Source organism: Phyllobates terribilis, unplaced genomic scaffold (genome assembly GCF_046119375.1).
Source record: "Phyllobates terribilis strain yellow unplaced genomic scaffold, ASM4611937v1 Scaffold_1__5_contigs__length_1240528914, whole genome shotgun sequence".
NCBI lineage: Eukaryota > Metazoa > Chordata > Amphibia > Anura > Dendrobatidae > Phyllobates > Phyllobates terribilis.
The window spans coordinates 117966917-117980591 of NW_027362761.1; the positions used below are offsets into that span (position 1 = coordinate 117966917).

Genomic DNA, 13675 nt, shown 5'->3' on the forward strand with positions numbered 1-13675 from the left:
AAGAAAAGTTGTGATAAGGCTTTTATAACAAGCCTCCTCTCTCCCCGCCTTGCTTCCTTATTTATATTGTCATCTACAGGCTTCCTGATCACAATGAGGACAGCGATTTGGCAAAAATCAAGTCAAGAAAGTGCTGACAATTCAAAGGATCCAAATTGGTGCCATTGGCTATGTTTAAAGTGTTACTGTATTGCACTATATGTATAGATGCAGCCTGAGTTCATTTCTATCTACCCCTTCCCCAACCATTTGAAACAGAATGACAATAGGCATCTTAGAATCAAGAAATGTATGGAAAAATAATGAATATAAAAATGTATTCTTTATTAACAATCATAGAAATACACACGATAAAAATAAGGTGCCTCAAGCCAAGAAGAGATGCAGACAAACCTTTTTAAGGCAATATACAGGATAACAAAGAGTTACTGGCTAAATGATTAGTCCTGGTAAATATACTTGTGAAAACTATATATTAGAAAGGCCTGCAAAAATTCCCAATAAGAGTTCCCAAGATGGATCAATTAAAAGTTATGTGATTGTTATCTAAAACCAAAATTACTAATGAATTCCACCAAAGAGAGGTAGTGCTGCATCCCTCCACCTCAATGTGCGTTTCGCCTTGCTTCTTCTGGGGCCTAAAAAAGGTTTGTCTGCGTCTCCTCTTGGCATAATGCACCTTATTTTTTATCTTTTCTATTGTGTATTTATAGGATTGTTAACATAGAATAATTGTTATATTCACTATTTGTCCATACACTTCTTGATTCTAAGAGACCTATTGTCTCAGGGGTCATTATGTTTCGATTGTGGAGTGCTGCCCTCTCTAATGTAAGTGTTTTTGGAACAGCTATATTTATCTCCTTTCCCCAACCATGTCAGTTGTATCAGTAGAATAAATTATGTAGGAGAGATAAACCCCTTCTGTATCCATGAACAACTGTCAGTACCATTTGTTTATGAGCGGTCCTTATAACATAGGAAAACATTGCAAAAAGCAGTTCACTTCCTAGTTTTGTTGGAGCGAAACAGTGTTTTTCTTCTGGTTAGACAAAAAATATAAAATGATGCAGCAGATCAGTGACTACTGCATGGCTGCAGCGTTCACTTGACATTGTTTAAGGTCAAGAGATGGCAATATATATATTTTTTTTAACTTTACCCAGATCCGTTGGGCCAATGACAAGACGTTATGCAGTAGGGGACAACCCCTTTAACACAATCAGCAAAGATGTGCATGTATCTTGTTACTGTATATACAGTAATAGTTCCTACAAGTCATGTGGATGAGCTTTTATATGCAGATTACAATAAGTATATTGGCAACGTAAGCCCATAAACCATGACTAGAGGCTTATTGAAAACTGGAGGTAAAAACAGTATATCAATATAACTTATTGTTTTATTATAGCTGTCACGTCTTGCTGTTCTCCGCCAATAGGCATATACAGCCAAAAATGATGCATGACTAACTCAGTCTGCATCAGTATAGTCAATGGCCCCGTCTGCACATACACCCCAATCCAGTTTTGAAGGGGGTTTGAACATGCGTCCCGACGGAGCCATTGAATGTAGGAGAAAATTCTGTGCGAACCCAACATAAGGCTGAACGCACACGTCCATAATTCCTGAAGATTGTTAGTTCAGGACAGGAGACCAGGCATTATGGTCCATACTTGTGCATTCAGACTAAACAGGACAGAGTAAGCAACTGTATAACCCCTTTTAACACTACATTTAAGGTTCATGCATTTACCACCATTAAACTGGGTTCACTTTGCCCCCCCCCACTAATGACTGCATGTTTGACTTCACAATTGATGGTAAACTTTTTTATTAAAACAAAAAGGAAAAAGATTCAGTCTATAGACTTGTAGCATACCTCTCATTGACCTCCAGGTCAGAATCTGATCCAAAAGGGAATGAAAAGCCACCAGCCTTCTCTTCATTGAAGCTCAAAACCAAGATGCTAGTGGCATGTACGAATACACATTGCCAGTCATCCTACAAGAGTGTTTATACTCAGCAGCAGCAAACACTGGTACAGCTTCTGTTTATAAGCAGACATGACCGGCTCTGCCTACTCGTTCACATGGCAGATAAGCGCAGAAGCTGCCTGAGATTGACAGGTCTGGCTTCAGATTTATTTTATGTATACAGCCCATTTAAATTCTTAGAGGTTCCTAGAATGTCTTACAGGTCTCCTTACACCAACTTGACATCCTCCACAAGAAGAAACTAACTCTTCGGCCATGTGTTCACGTGCTACTTTTTTATGCAAATTAAAAGCTGCATTTTATAGTACCAGCAAAAGTTATGAGATTTCAGAAAGCTCATGCACATCCTTTTCCCTGACCGAATTGGAAAATTGCAGCATGTGAACTCTTTCAGCAGTGCTTTTTTACCCATAGAAAACAACGATTAAGTGCAAAAAATCGTTGCCATCAGGTTTTGCACTGTTTAGTGAGAAAAGCACGAAATACAGCAGGATGTGAAACCCATTTATATTTGTGATTTTCTCAAGTTTAAACCAAAATGTATTGGTCTTCTCACATGAGCCTAGCAGTTAGCATCAGTACAGTTTAAATAAATTTGTAAAATATGTCAAAAGTAAAAAAAAACAGCCCTACCAACTCTATGCCTGAGCAATCTGTGAAAGTAAACAATGCCCTACCAATGTGTACATGTAAACAATACCTAACTGAAAAATTGAACAGTGACTGACCAACTCAATGGCCATACCAATGTGTGAAAGTAAAGAATGCCCAACCAACTTTATGCACTGCCAATGTGATCAGTAAACTATGCCTGACCAATTCAACTCCCCCCCACTGTTTTTACATTTGCATTTGTGTATTTTTTCATGAACTCCTATGAACCTTTTTGTTCAGACTAGTCACTTTTTTCAGACAAAAAAAAAAAAAAAACAACTTTCCATTAAATTTGATTAAAATTGCCCTTTTTTTCCCAAAAAATGTTTTAAGGTCTCACATATCTTTCATTGGTGGCCTAGCACCTTGCATTATTCATACTTGCTGTGGAAGCAAAGCTGAACTTTGGGATCCTAAAGATGCAGCAAAAAAACTAGCAAAACCTTCATTTTGTCTGCAGTTTTTTTTTTTTTTTTTTTTTTACACCACCAAAAGATCAGGTTTTGGCTGCAGAAAAAAAAGCTACATGTGAACATAGCCTTAGGCCTGCATTCCCCCCCTAGACAGACCATCAGTGAATAGGTTTTGGTGTTCATAGCCACATGGTTTATTTTTGCATTAATTTGTACTCGTTCACACTCCCAGCACATTGACCAGAAATATGGCTGTCTGAATGAGCCTTAAGACTCACTGTTTTACTTCAATAGTACTTGCACTACAATCCTCAATACAAAGGCATACATAGAATATATACTGCATAGTATACATTTGCAAGTCTATGGCAGACACAGGTATGGGATACATCAAATGTATACTCCAATTGTAGTGTGAACTGCGTACTACTTTTGCCTTCATTACATTTTGATACGTAAATTAATGAACACAAAAGAAAAGCGGAAACAGAACAAGTAAGAAAAGCTTGACATAATGGGGAAGCTTTATTATTGTATGTATGACGTCCCTGCACAACTTCCATCTCTCACAAATCATTAATCTAACTTCTGACAGGTTTCTAATTCATATTTATTAAGGCTACTTGCACACCAAGTATTTACAGCTGAAATTTCTGCATATCTTGGCAGGAAAATCGCTACGTAAAATGCGCATGTTTTTATAATGCGTTTTTGTTGCGGATTTTTCCCCACTCAATATTGGTGAAATCTGCCGCAAAGTGCTGACAATTTGACACGTTGCAGATTTAAATCTGATGCAAAAGAATGAACAAGCAACGTGTGAAAGATTTCAGTCCATTCACATTGCTGGTACTAAGCTATCATTAAGGTTGTTGCAAAACTGCACAGAAAAATGAGCCGAAAACGCAACGTGTGCACACACCCCAACAGTGCATGAGCCAATTTTAGAAATCTGAAGCATGCTCCTTTGAGGAAGATATTGGCACTCATCAGATACAACAGTATTAGATTTCTTCTTTTTGGCCTCATTTATCAAAAACAGTAGCAAAAACTGTCCTTGTTATCCACAGCAACCAATCACAGTGCAGCTTTCACATGTCACTGCAGTTTATGAGAAGAAAGCTGATCCTTTATTGGTTGCAACAGATAACCAGGTCAATTTTTCTGGTTTTGATAAGACCTGTTGTCTTATAATAAATCAATGACCAAAGGGGCAAAAAAAAGTGAGACGACCTTAAGATTTCAATTATTGCGAATAATTCGCCAAATAAAATATAGGTTTATTTAAAACTTATTGAATAAGGAAAATACAAACTCCAAAAAAGTTCAATTTACTTCATAGTTTACAAATATACAAAATAGAAGTTGGCATAAATTTATATTACATATTTTATATGTAAAGTCCTATATAGAAAACACAAGACATTTGTTCTGGATAAGGCATATGTGGAAGTAGACCATTGTACACATTATTGCACACAGAAACCACAGTGCATCACATACTGTCTGCATATACAAACATCATTGATAAATCAGGTTTACACACCCAACTTTGGTCAATTAAAGAAAAAAAAAAAAAAATCGGAAGACAAAATAGGTTTCCTTGTCAAATATGCAGCAGTTTGAGAACTTTGGCTTCAATCTTTGGTACCTTTAGAAGTATGAGCCTGTAAGCACCATTAGCTAATATGACTATTCCTTCAACCAGCGTTTCGTTAGCTTTATTCTACTAGACGTGTGTAAACACACACTTGTTAGAGTTTTGCATGGAATAATCAGATATATTCAGCCTTCCTCAAATGTTACACATTACATTATGTAACGAGAGGAGTTTATTCAGAAGAATGCGTAAGCCCTTGACCTGGCTGGTGGAGCTGATGAGAATAATAGAGCAGCAGGTGGGCCAATGTTGAACACCTGTAAATAGTGCAACCACCATTTTCCAGTCATTAACCTTTAAGATAGAGTCCACAAAAGAAACAAAACAAAAAAAAAATCCAGTTTCATCCATCAATGGAATGATTGAAGATCCAGTCAAAGACCCATTTTCTCAGACATGGTTCATTAAATTAGTATGTTCTCCGACATGTAGTAGAGAATGGTTATGCAGTCATTTTTAGGTTCCCAGTTCTTGCCTTCTCACAAAACATGACAGCTTGTAGTGCTTACATTTGTTTTCCTCCCGTCCCCATGGATTGTGTGTGCTATAAATACTGAAAAGCCTATGGCAGTATTGGGTCTGGGGCTACTTCATTCACTCAGAAGTGCCTTTTCATGTGCAAGGCAAGGTGGTCTGACCTAGAGAAAGCTCGGTCACATCTTTGGCACTGGAAAGGCCGATGACCAGTGTGTTTCCGGTAGTGGCGTGTCAGTTCATCAGAGCGAGCAAATTTCCACCCACAGCCTTCCCAGTCACAGTGGTATGGCTTCTCACCTATGGGAAAAGTAGACAATAAGGAATTATTTAAAAACAGGACACCAATACTTCATCCATTAGAAAAACAAATGTGGAACATCTACCTCAAGCTCCATTCTGTTTTGTCACAGAATACACAGTCTGTAATAAAGACTAGTATGGCTCACTTCACTTCATGTCATAAAGTAGACACATGTCTAACCAGTTTATCTGCACCTTGACATTTACAACAAGCCACCTTGGTCTACATGCTGACGTATTTACAGGAACGTCTTCTAGATTCACACATGATCAGTGACCAATACATTATCCTGGCCACATGTGAAGGATGAAAAGTTTAGCAACTTATTTGTATACTTTAGGTTTCAATCTCTTGCCATGTTCAAGATCTCTGCTTGCTGCAGTTAGTTTATGAAGCTTTTCCACTTAAAGTCTAGATCATGAATAAAAATTGCTAGGTGCATTGGGGATTTTTTTTTTTATTTGCAGACAATCCACAAACCGTAAAAAACATGGACATGTTAACAGCTCCATATATTCTAATAGATACGTGTTCTAGCTGTGAGAACCCATGGATGGAACGCGGACGTGAAGAACAAAATGTCTGAATATGGCCTTAAAAAGCTGCATACTGTATGTAATAAAATTACATAACTCTGGTTCAGACTGACCCATCAGAGCACCAGAGGTTCCTCCAGTGTGCCTAGGTTCTCACATCGTAATTGGCTTCACTGGGACCACCTTTGAGGTGAATTACTTGCCACTAAGTGGCTATTATAAGCTGATTACAGAAAAAGACACCCAAACCATATCATACTGACTGTCCAGTTTGAGCAAGTTTAATGTACATTGTGAAGTCCTGTAGACACATGGAGGATGAGTGATACAATTCATTCACTCTGGTGGGCACCAGGATCCCTGACACTAGGAAACCCCCTAAAGATTATTAAAACAGGCATATACATGGTGACTCTGCAGATATAATCTAAAGGCTCAGTCACACGAGTGAGTATTTAATATTCAAAGGAGCCATTCAGTTATTTAATATCACTATTCTTTGCCGACCAACGGTTGACAAAAAAAAAAGGAACCCCTCACCACAATGGAGAAACAAAACAAAAACTATGAAACAAATCGGTCCATTCTAGTAAATGGATAGGTGAAAACAAACATCTGACAGCACACAGATGTTATCCGTGTTGCATCTGCATGCTTTCAGATGGTCTCTGATTGGTTGCTAGAAGGAAAAAATAAATGGATGACACAGGGATGGTAATTGGGAATATGGCAGCCTCGTGGTGGGTTGCCTTTAAGCAGAACCACCACGCACAGTATCCAGAGAAAAGAAGAGGCAACACTTGTTTGGTATTAAAAGCAGATGAGAGTGCTGCCTCTTTTACATGGATAGTAAAAAACAGAAAGCAAAAGCTGAAAAAAAATCTGTCCAATTTTTTCCCAAACAAAAAAACAAAACTGGATGTGAATGTGGATTAGGTTCTCTTGTATATAACACGTATTAGTTGGTATATACAATGCCCCAAGTGTAATATGACCTTACAAGCATTGACCTCCATGCCATGAAGTTACTGTAACAGCACGCCAGCAAGGATTTATGAAAATGCGCTTAAAAAATAAAAATTTAATTGGATAAAATCAATGAAAATCGGATTTTGCCTAGGTCCCAAGACAACACTTACTGATATGTTTGGCATTATCACAATGACAATAAATCTGTGCGAAGGTAAAAGTTAAGACCAGCAAAACCAGGGATGTGGAGTCGGAGTCAGTATAAAATGGACCAACTGACTCCTAAAATATATAATAAATTGGGTACAGTAGTTCAATACAGTTTGTGGGGAATATTTTTTCATAAGAATTTGGGAAAGTTATGAAATGTCCTATAAAGGTCTGTCCTATTTCTGATCTAAGGGTCTAGACTTTTAGCGGAGATGAATCTGTGCTACAGTAAATTTATCACTTAAACATGAGCCATGTACGAGGGAGTCGGAGTCATGGAAATTGAGGAGTCAGGTTTGGCTTACTGACTCCACAGCCCTGAGCAAAACTAAAGAAAAAAAAATACGGTGATGCCATAGTCCGTTCCTGAATTAGTTCCTCTTCTAATTATTCCTAGTCAGTCAATTAGATGGCTGCACGGTCAGGGATACTTTGGTCCAGAAAAATGGCATCCTTCACTGTGCTTAAAGAAATCCATTCCAAGGTTTCTACTTTTCCATTAGAAATGGTAGAGAATGTAGGAGTGTTGGAATTTAGAGAGAAAAGCTGTATTTCATCTTTGCAAAGCAATATAAGTAAACAGGTAAAGAATGTTCCAACTGCAAAATAGTTTACGTTTTCACACATCGTAAAAATACCATTTTTCTAAATTCCAACAATTTACGAAAAAAAATATAAATAAAATGTTAGAAAAACACTTAAAGTGACACGAATATGGCAAGAAGTGGCTAGAGAGCGGATTTCAGATTGCAGAAAAATGTCATTAGGTCTTAGTCCTCCAAGGTATGTTCTTAAGGTCTACATGTTGGCTGCTACCAAGTGGGGATTTCTGCAATTACCATGCCCTAGGCCCTCAGGGCTTTTGCAGCAGCGTCTCAAAAGATCAAAGTCATTTTGTCTTCATTGTTAGCTGCAAATATGCTCTACTATTCTAAAAATGAATGTGATCTGTGGTAAACTCGTTTCAAACTTGGCCGAGGTCCATAGACATTAACCACACCTCAAAACCTTGTGAAATTAATTTTTTCCACTTGAAAGTCAGTGACAAATAGTCAACTGGCCTTATTGACAAGTCTTGGCACAAGGTAAAATCAAAACTAAGTAGAACAAGCAGCTCTTGGGTGAAAAACAACTCTGAATCCCAACACTTGTTACATTCGCTCTGCTATCAGGGCTGGAAAATAGGTCACTAAATCTTCAGAAATGAGAACTTCACTTCTTCCGTCTTTTCTCACCCTCAGTTTTTTTTACTTGGAAAAAATAAAAAGTTCTTACACTGCACAAAAGTTTTCCTCCAGAACTCGTTCTGGGTGCAAAGTATGAAAGAGGGACAGGAGGAGTCTTTACTTAACCAAATGTGAGAAAGACTTGGTAAACTATCTAATCATGATAGCTAACTCACTCAAATGTGTAGGGCGAAAATGCTAATTTATTAGTATATTTGTAATTAACGCCACCCTCCCACTTAAAAACAAACCTATACCACGGTATATTTTATGTAGCAAAACAAGAACACATAAGAATCTCTCTCCTTATAAAGCAGACGTCCGCAGGTAGCTCATACACCTGCTTGTTACCTTTTAAAAGGTTACATTAGAGTAATTATTTGAAAATGTGTTTATCACACCAAAAATGTTAAATCAGAACCTAAAGGTGGTCAAAAAAACAAAATACATGGTTTAGATGGCTCTATAGCATCCCCATGCATTTTCTTCAGTTTCATTTGTGAAAGAATTCCTTATTTGTGTACAGAAAGTTTTCTAGTAAAATAAAATGATTTGAATACTTAGAAAAGTTTTCCCTACTTTTGCACGAGATTGTAGAGTTAGCCCATGCAGTATACATGAAGCGGCCTGTATGGATCTCATAACTTCCTCAGATGCTGCAGTTTCATATTGCAGAGAACAAGAGGATGGTTGTGCAAAATTATAATTAATATATATATTTTATTAGTTAGCATATCCATCTTCTTATTCTATATATATCAAACACTAAAAATGAGCTCCTGGAGGAAGGAGGTATGTTCAGATCTGCGGCCACCTTTGATCTAACCTATTTGTAGAGAACGTATTCTTTCAGTTTATAGGCTCTTTGTATGCTTCACTCTGTAATATGCCTAAAGTTTTGCCAAGACTAAAACCACAAAAACCGACATTATAAATAGTCTCCAGAAGGAAGCAGAGCAGTGTGGGCACAGATGTTTATGCAAAGTACACTGGTAATTTTGTAACAGCAGCTCCACATACTACAGCCTTCGTTAAGACAATAGCCAAATATTCCACCACCAGCGAGATCTAATCTACGGTACCTGTATGTGTGCGCAGATGGGCCTTTAGATGGGAGCTTTTGGTGTAGGTCTTTCCACAGCCGGCGTACTCACACGTGTGAGTCGCGGTTCTTTTCCTGGGCCAGGACTTGCGACCCCTCTTGGGCTTAACTTCTTCTGACATGCAGCTGCCCGGGGTTAGAAGCTCTAGAGGTGAAGAGGGTGGGGTCAGCATCACTTCTTGTTTCAATAGTTGAAAGTTTAAAGGTTCTTCAAAAATATTTAGATAAGACTGACCTTGATACTGAAGCTGAGATGGAGGCAGTTGGGGCTGCTGCTGGTCTGGTGGGAAGTGAGGGAAACTTGCAGAAGTGTGGTAGCCAGGAGGTATTGACAGAGAGGGGTGGCTTAACGCCTGAGATGAAGCATGGCAATCTCTTACCATGAGATCATCTGGAGACAAAGGTTGGTTAGTCCTGCTTGACAGCACCCTTACTATTTGATACTCATGCTGCCCTTGTGATTGTTGACCTTGTCCATCCATTTGGCATGAGCCTGAGCAAGAACCAGGGGCTTCCTGCTTGATCTCTTGACGCATCCTTGGCAGTTGATAAACCATGGGACTGTCCATACCAGAGCCACCCTTTCTAACACTGACGGGCTGGCCATAATCACTCATATCCACAGCAGCCTTCAATATAAATTTGCCTTGTAGACTAGTCTGTGCCTGCTGCATATAAACAGGGTCCAAGTCAGGTCTCAAAAGCTCAGCCACAAATCCACCAGAAGGAGACACGTCATTTATATCCGCCAGGTTAAAAGAGGAGTTTGGCACAGTGGACTCCCTTGAGCTGTATATTAGAGGGGTGCCTCCAGTTGCTTCCTGAGGGCAAGATAGCTGGTAGGTAAAATTACAGCTGGCAGGTGGCGAGAGAGCAGACATGCTGTCTGGTAGCGAAACAGCCGGGGGAGGTGATGAGGCAGTAGCAGAGGAAGAAGATGAGGAGGAAGCCACCATAGACTCCTGATGAATAAGAGAATTAGACAGTATAAAATCAAAGTCCAGCAGCTCATGAAATTCTTCTTGATCCCAGCGAGACCCCAGAGAGTGGCCCTCTACACCATCATAGGGCCGAGACTGGTTAAGTGCAGGATGCCTTTTCATGTGGGACAGCTCTTCTCTCCACCTCTGTTGGAAAAAGTAAGACAACTTTCTTAACACAGCTGCAAAAATACAAGGCACCTTCATCGTTTACATACAAACTATGCAGAATTTGGGGAAGTGCACCACTATTCTCCAAACAGGTCACAGATCACATTTGGGCCAAGCTAGAAACAACAACTAGCCAGCAGTTAAGACCATGCATTTGGCATTTCCTTTTATTTTTGACGTTTCCCCTTCAGGAATATTAGTGTGTACACTGGTTTCTAAGATAATGGCGGACAGAGACCCTTCTATCTTCCTTCTGAACGCTATCACAAGGAGATGAGTAAGCGTAAGACGCTGAACAGCGAAGCTCTGTAATGCAAGAAGCCATGGCTGTGCCATAATGGGGGGGCAGGACACTACACAACTTTAGGACCAGGGGATTCCAGCGAAATGGGTGAAGCTGCGCAACAGGAAAAAGTGGCTACTAGATCACTTCTTGGCTAGTAGGAGAATTAGTCCAGGTTTATAGTATTCTGGTTATCACTATCCTGCAGAAGTCAGCCCACAGGGTCCCCATAGCATGGAGCAGGAATGGCACGGGGGGCATGCAGTGCCAGCTTCATGGTGGGCACAGGGGAGGGAGGGAAGGGGAGGGCTAGCCTCATGGGATACTCACGTCGCCAACACTTGCCAGTCTCAACACTCTGTCCTTGCCCGGGGTCCCCGCTGTGAAGGTGGCGATGGATGGCAGCAAGGTCCCGCTGAGAGCCATGTCACACTCACTGGGCGGCTGCCTGGGCACAGATATACACAGTCACATCACACTGCAGACAGCAGGCACCCCCGCCAGCCAGCGAAGCGCCCCGCACTACAGGTCCCAGCATGGCCACAGCGCACAAGCACCTACAGCTACGCCCAGCTCACACATACCTCATTAACCTCGTCGTGACAGATGACAGCGGCTAGGTCCACATAAGACACACACTGGCTCCACAAGTTCAGAAGAGCTCGTCCATAGGCGTAGCACAGAGTTTATTAGACACGAGGCTGCAGGGAGTCCCTGTCCCCAGCCCCTGCCACACACAACATCGTCCGGGGATCCCCTCCAGGTACTGCCATGAGCGCCGCCTGCAACTCCTGCTCTCTCCCTGCCCTCGTGTTCTATGTGACTGTGAACGGCCACCGCGGCTGACAAGCCTTATAAATGAGGGGGCGGGGACTCGGCTCACGTGACAGGAGCCCACGCTTAAGCCACGCCTACACCCTGCCCACTGTCGCCTCATAACAATCCCGCGTCCCCGCCTCTTTTTCGCAACTGTCACTAGAGCTGCGGCCGTTCACCCGTGTGTCCGCTAGAGGCGCTCGTTACTGCCGCAGGTTTCACGTGAAAACGCTTGTGGGTAATTCCTAAAGAAGGCGACAGTTTAGTTAATGGTGATACAGGACTCCAGCAGTGAGACGGCGCGGCCGCAGGTGGGAGGCTCCTTGGAGAGCAATATGAGGGCGCGGCCTGCGGCCGTGACGTCAGAGCAGCAGCTGGCTGGCAAGCGCTGCCCAGCCTGTGACGGTAGTAGCAGCCCCGGCGTCAGTCACAGGAGCATGAGAAGGTGGGCGCGGCTGGTGCGCTCGTGACGTCACGGCACTGTTTAGAGAGCCAAACAGAGTGGGTTGCTGGGAGACGGCGCGCAACCGGACGTGGGAGTCCCTGAGACGAGGGCGCGCACAGCGCTTGGTAGTGCTGGCTGGGAGCTGAGCGCTCTCCGAGGGGAGGAGGGTGTGTGTGCAGCAGTACTGTGTATGCTGCTATACTGTGTATGCTGCTATACTGTGTATGCTGCTATACTGTGTGCAGCAGGGCTGTGTATGCTGCTATAGTGTGTATGCTGCTATAGTGTGTGCAGCAGGGCTGTGTATGCTGCTATAGTGTGTGCAGCAGGGCTGTGTATGCTGCTATAGTGTGTGCAGCAGGGCTGTGTATGCTGCTATAGTGTGTGCAGCAGGGCTGTGTATGCTGCTATAGTGTGTGCAGCAGGGCTGTGTATGCTGCTATAGTGTGTGCAGCAGGGCTGTGTATGCTGCTATAGTGTGTGCAGCAGGGCTGTGTATGCTGCTATAGTGTGTGCAGCAGGGCTGTGTATGCTGCTATAGTGTGTGCAGCTGGGCTGTGTATGCTGCTATAGTGTGTGCAGCAGGGCTGTGTATGCTGCTATAGTGTGTGCAGCAGGGCTGTGTATGCTGCTATAGTGTGTGCAGCTGGGCTGTGTATGCTGCTATAGTGTGTGCAGTAGGGCTGTGTATGCTGCTATAGTGTGTGCAGCAGGGCTGTGTATGCTGCTATAGTGTGTGCAGCAGGGCTGTGTATGCTGCTATAGTGTGTGCAGCAGGGCTGTGTATGCTGCTATAGTGTGTGCAGCAGGGCTGTGTATGCTGCTATAGTGTGTGCAGCTGGGCTGTGTATGCTGCTATAGTGTGTGCAGCAGGGCTGTGTATGCTGCTATAGTGTGTGCAGCAGGGCTGTGTATGCTGCTATAGTGTGTGCAGCAGGGCTGTGTATGCTGCTATAGTGTGTGCAGCAGGGCTGTGTATGCTGCTATAGTGTGTGCAGCAGGGCTGTGTATGCTGCTATAGTGTGTGCAGCAGGGCTGTGTATGCTGCTATAGTGTGTGCAGCAGGGCTGTGTATGCTGCTATAGTGTGTGCAGCAGGGCTGTGTATGCTGCTATAGTGTGTGCAGCAGGGCTGTGTATGCTGCTATAGTGTGTGCAGTAGGGCTGTGTATGCTGCTATAGTGTGTGCAGCTGGGCTGTGTATGCTGCTATAGTGTGTGCAGCAGGGCTGTGTATGCTGCTATAGTGTGTGCAGCAGGGCTGTGTATGCTGCTATAGTGTGTGCAGCAGGGCTGTGTATGCTGCTATAGTGTGTGCAGTAGGGCTGTGTATGCTGCTATAGTGTGTGCAGCTGGGCTGTGTATGCTGCTATACTGTGTATGCTGCTATCGTGTGTGCAGCAGGGCTGTGTATGCTGCTATACTGTGTATGCTGCT

The 13675-nt window shown here is 42.3% G+C and overlaps 1 protein-coding gene across 4 annotated transcripts; it reads right to left on the reverse strand.

Annotated features, from left to right (window-relative positions):
• Positions 1-303: 303 nt before the first annotated feature.
• On the reverse strand, positions 304-11835 carry KLF4 (KLF transcription factor 4). 4 transcript variants are annotated; one of them, XM_073666931.1, is made up of 5 exons: positions 11564-11834; positions 11310-11427; positions 9781-10672; positions 9526-9690; positions 304-5498 (listed from the first exon to the last, which is right to left on the reverse strand). In XM_073666931.1, exons 1-5 carry the CDS (start codon positions 11566-11568, stop codon positions 5323-5325), a joined length of 1356 nt encoding a protein of 451 aa, XP_073523032.1. In that variant the 5' UTR covers positions 11569-11834; the 3' UTR covers positions 304-5322. The 4 variants fall into 4 exon arrangements, with proteins under 4 accessions (XP_073523032.1, XP_073522994.1, XP_073522985.1 ...); XM_073666893.1 differs by having other exon boundaries at positions 9526-10672; positions 11310-11423; positions 11564-11835; XM_073666884.1 differs by having other exon boundaries at positions 9526-10672.
• Positions 11836-13675: the final 1840 nt, after the last annotated feature.